Genomic DNA, 5,206 nt, shown 5'->3' on the forward strand with positions numbered 1-5,206 from the left:
GGCACCCTCCCCCCTAAAAACAACAGCAACAAAAAATATTTTTTAAAAACGAAAAAAGAAAAAAAAAAAGAAATACGCTGCCCCCCCCCCCCCAACCCCAAACAATACGTGGTGTCAATAGAGTGCCATGCTTTTAAAAATACATAGTGAAACTTCCATTCCGAGTCTTTTAGTTTTAGTAAGAGTTTTACGGCACTTTGCAACACAATACGGTCATATAAGTGCCGAAGATTAGAGAGTAACAAACACAAAAAAGCAGGAGGAGAGATGAGGATATTGAAAACATATCTACTGAATCCTGGGGTAATGAAAACAAAATGTAAGTTGGGGGGGGGGGGGGGGGGTATTTATGCGTTCTGAAGTTTCTCTGTGGACCAAAGTGGAATCATCGGAAGGGTTCATGATCTAGCAACGATCTCGAATACGCCTACAATCGTTAGGCCTACACATTTGTATTTGCCGTGAACAAATATCTTCACAATACATATATATATATATATATATATATATATAAGATGTATCAAGCAGAAAAAACCCAACTTATATAAAGCGGTGGCAGCGCTTTTGATTTGACTGTCAACTAGATCTATATATATATATTGTCTTATCGGTGATCGATATATAATAGTCGAGAGTAGACAATCAATAATAAACCAGACATCAGCAGATGGTTCTCGTGGCTATGGAGGTTTAGGTGTTGGCCTCTCATTCAAATGTGCCGGGTTCGAATCCGGGTATAGCAACGGTAAAACTTTCTTCTCTAAAATTGTCTCCTTTCACCTCCTTTCCTGCTCTCTTGCAATGTACGTTCTGTCGTCTGCTTTGTCTCCACTTTCTGCCCCCCCCCTCCTTTGCCCCCGCTGCTCTTTCTTCAGCCTAGCTAGCTTCTGCTTCTTATCTTGGCTCCAATTCTTACTGCTGTCTTTCAGCCACACCTCTGTTTTTCTGGTAGAAATTAAGATCTACACCTATTCATTTCAGACATTTGCGAAAAATCCCTGGGTATCCTGTAAGCAAGTTGCGCACGCTAAAGATCCCTTATTGATGGTCTTAAATCGATTATAAGAGTATAGGCTTCAGCCGCCACCCGGCAAAATTCAAAATTTTTTACCAATTGAAAATGTTAAGTGTGTCCCGCGCGCCCTTATGACTTTATGCAGTTTGAGTTGCGAGTGCTGTATAACTTTTACACCCCCCCAACAACAAACAAAAAAAAAACACCAAAAAAACGACATCGTGGTAGACCGTCATCTAAACCGGCACAAAGCCTATAATGTACATCTATGATCCTCACGAAAATATGAGCTTGGTATCGATATCTTATTGCTAGTATCGTCTTATACTCGTGTAAAATCTTTGACTTTTTTTTCTCCGTTGATGTTCTGGGAACGGAATTGTTTTTAATTGATTTTATATAAAAGTAGAAGCGGTCAAAGAAAGAAACGAGTTATATTTTCTCACAGTTCTCCGTTACGCTTCAAGCAGTCAGCTGGTCATTCTGCGAGTCGTTGTTGTCAAGGACTTACAATGTTCTGACCTTTGCTCTTTTACCTTGAGGTGAGCTGAATTAATGCATACTTAAATGTGTAAGACAGTGTTTCGTTCTCTGAATACAAGTTGGGTGTACATTCACGCGCAATATAATTACTAATCTAGATCTATCTCTCTCACTGTCCGTCACACAACTACTTTAGACTTTAGACTTCTCTTCGTGATTGACACGAGAGAAACTCGTACCCACCATTCCCCATCCCCGACCGGTTTATTTTTCTAACTGAAAGTTCATTAACTCAGGCAATGGTTTCTAACTTAAAACCGGGTCTGTGTTCCACACATCAGACGTATGAAAGGAGAAGGAAGCCATTCTTGGAGTGGTATTTTGTTTACTATTGTACTATTGTACCTTTACTATATACTATCTAGATTCTAAATGCCTTTAATACTTTTTTCTTCCGCTTACCGGTTGGTGTCGCGGGGAGACACAGGCGTCTGTCTGCAACAAGGCGCCTGTTGTAGGGACATCCCGTGAGCTCTGAGGGTGTCTGCCGCAGATTCACTCCATCATCGGCTTGGTCTTCCTCTGGCTCTCCATCCAGAATATTTAATGTATGCTCTCAGAGCTGGATGGTTGTATCTCTCAGACTCAGAGCGGACTCCTTACCAAGAGGCCACCGAGGCGGTTAATGTGTGTGTATGTGTTGGAGTGTTTGTTGTGTGTATGTGTGTGTGTGTGTGATCTTTTGTGTTTATGGTGCTATTGCAAACATATGATCAAGTAGCGTAAACAAGGCACGTAAGCTGACTCATGGCCTTCCGAACTCGTGGTTTAGGTGAAATAGGGGTAATTCAGATCTCTGTTTCTTTGCTCTTTTGCTATAAAACACCAAATGCTGAACACTTTGAAAAAGTTCAGGTTTTTTTCGTTATAATAGTGTAAGTTGTTGATATGTCCGGGTATTTGCAGCTGGAAAATTGCTTGGGAAAGGGAAGCCCCTCGCGGTCGGAATTCGAGGTCCCCTGTTCAAAATTGACACCCATGCATCCGAATGCAAAACTACTGGGAGCACTTGGTATACTACAGTATTGAGCTGGCTCGCTCGCCGCGAAGGCTGGTGCGATGTTGGCCGAGACAACGCTCTGTGTTTTTATTGAAATAAAGACAGATCATCGTGTTTGAGGTATAAAATACAGATTTAAAGTAATAATCGCAATAAAATTTAGTGTCTGGTACCTGGTATAATGCTAATATTTTGTTGTATTTGCTGTGAAGTCCATTCTCGTTAAAATTTTGTTTGACCCATAAGTTTTTTTCTGTGTTAATGAATAGTTTTCTACCTTTGTATGTTACCTTGTAGTGGCATAGCCAAGATAACTGCTTAATTTCAAGTGTCTATCTCAATTCTAAGAACCCCATTGCTATGGAAACATGTTGCTCAACTTCGGAGGCCATTTTCTCCTTTTCGTGTTTCCTCACCTCGCACAATTAAAAGTTCTGTATTTTCGTCAAATATGGTCATATTTTCTTCATTCTTGTTTTATATTGAAGAGAAAGGGTGATAGTGTTTGAAAAATTTATAATGTTGACTCAGTTTTGAAATTTCCTTCATATGACTGATATTGACCGGCAGGGACACATATATAGGCTTATCAGCCGTGTCCCATAAAATAATTAATATTATTTTATACTACAGTAATTATCATTTGTGTTGAAATGTTTCTACTAATAACTAAGAAATTTCCGAGTTCTTTGCTGTTTTTGAAAATTTCTAGCGTACTGATTTTTGTTTTTGTTTTATTTTTGTATACTTTCAGGCATTGAGAGGGGAATGAGCAGCAGCAGGAATAAGCATGGTGAAGTGTGCTAAGTCTGCACCCAAGGTCCTTGTCTGGCTTCTACATGGGACAAGATGGATCTTGTATCCTTCTTATTTCACGTTCAATGCATTGATCTCTTTGTTTGTAGTAACTTTTCAAGAAGAGGATAAATTGCTTCGAATATTCCTCAGAAAGCTCATCTTAGGACCTGTGTACGCTGGTCTTTTCACCCTGTTTCTTCCTTTTCTAATTTTTTTCCTGCCTCTCCGATGTTTCCTGGTGGTGCTAAGGAACAAAACGCCTTACGTCTTGTCTGTGAGGCACACAGCGCTCACAGACCGCGAGACTCAGTACCAAAATGAGCTCATCGACAGCAACGACTACAAGTTTGGAGCAGGCACAGCCAACCTGTGTATAATGTCTGAATTCCTGTCCCGAATGAACCATTTAACGGATGTTGATGAGCGCAGTCAGAAGATGGGCGAAAGGATCGTGGTGAGTCAGCTGTTCAATGATGAGTGGAACAAGAAGGTTCTGAAAAGGAAGGTCGTGTCTCAGAATTCTCCGGGGATACTTTCACCAGCAGATAGCGGTGTTGTTAACAAAGTAAACAATAATGTTCACCGAATACTCAAGAAATGGACTGTTGAAGGTGACATTACCACGAAGTTTAACCGGCTAGATTTTATTATGGTTCAAGAAGCCTGGTCTAGCTACCACAACAAGATGCTGATTGATGAGCTGCACAAAGTGTTCCCGTATGTCGTTCACGATGTTTCTGTCCATGGCTTTGGGGTCAACCGATTCTGCCTCTCCAGCGGTCTGTTGATTGCCAGCCGCCATCCTATCATAGAGATTGATTTCAAACCCTTCAAGAATTTCATTCTTCATGGAAAACTTCTGTCGAAGGGCTTGTTGGGTGTAAAGGTAAGAAAACATTTTTTGGGGTGTATTTTTGTCTTTTTGAGAAAAAAACCTCTTGTTCTAAGTTTAAACTTTTGAAAGTTTACCGTCGATCCGTCTTAGACGACCATGCTTTGTGGAGTGGAAAAAGAGGTGGTCCTTTTTTTTTTTTTGGTAAGTGTTTCATGGCGCTCTGTAGAAAATTTTGAATTTTGCTCGGATGGCAGCCGAAGCCTACTCTTATCGATTTTAGACTACCAAGGGATCTTTAACGTGCGCAGCTTGCACAGGGGAGCTCTGAGATTTTGCCCTTGTCCGATAAGGCTAGGTGTAGATCTTTCCTACCATAAGATCAGGAGTGTAGCTGGAAGGCAGCTTTAAGAAGGGACCAAGGAGTAGCAGTTGAAAGGCTACAGAAAGAGTCAAGAGCCCAGAGGGGGTGAGGGCAGAAAGTGGAGACGAAAGCAGACGACAGAACATTGCTAGAGAGCAGGAGAGGAGGTGAAAGGAGACAATTTTAGAGAATAAATTTTTTTGAATGGCTACCCGGATTCGAACCCGGGACCTTTGGATGAGAGGTGAACACCTGAACCTCTAGGCCATGAGAGCACCCGGTGGTCCTCTTGGACAGCGTCATTTCAATATAGAAAAAACAAACAAACTAAAAAACACAAGGAGGGAAGTGGTTGTTTGAATAGGTGATTGTCTTGGACAGGTGGTTAGGCTTGCTAAAGTCTAAAGCAGGTTCCACTGTACTTCTGTAGGATCCTTTGTCTGTCTTTACTATTCTTATGAAATTATATAATATACATGTAGTCTGCAGTATGAGAGCGAGAGGACTATATTATGAATTTCTCATTGTTGTTGTATTTTGTTAATTTTACTTTGTATTTTTTGGCTTTTTCAAATGCCCTCTTTTCAGTTTTTTTGTCTTTCCTGCTATTTTGCTCTCTCTCTCTCTCTCTCTCTCTCTCTCTCTCTCTCTCTC

General features: G+C 40.8%; 1 protein-coding gene across 1 annotated transcript in view; it reads left to right on the forward strand.

Moving 5' to 3' along the window:
• The first annotated feature begins 1,395 nt into the window (after positions 1–1,395).
• LOC101847963 (sphingomyelin phosphodiesterase 5) overlaps positions 1,396–5,206 on the forward strand; it is a 12,534-nt gene continuing 8,723 nt past the window's right edge. The window contains exons 1-2 of the mRNA XM_005099746.3: positions 1,396–1,557; positions 3,313–4,242. Of these exons, the coding sequence (XP_005099803.1) occupies positions 3,349–4,242 (894 nt within the window). The 5' untranslated portion in view covers positions 1,396–1,557; positions 3,313–3,348. The remainder of the gene's footprint in view (positions 1,558–3,312; positions 4,243–5,206) is intronic.

This window comes from Aplysia californica, unplaced genomic scaffold (genome assembly GCF_000002075.1).
Source record: "Aplysia californica isolate F4 #8 unplaced genomic scaffold, AplCal3.0 scaffold00224, whole genome shotgun sequence".
Lineage (NCBI taxonomy): Eukaryota > Metazoa > Mollusca > Gastropoda > Aplysiida > Aplysiidae > Aplysia > Aplysia californica.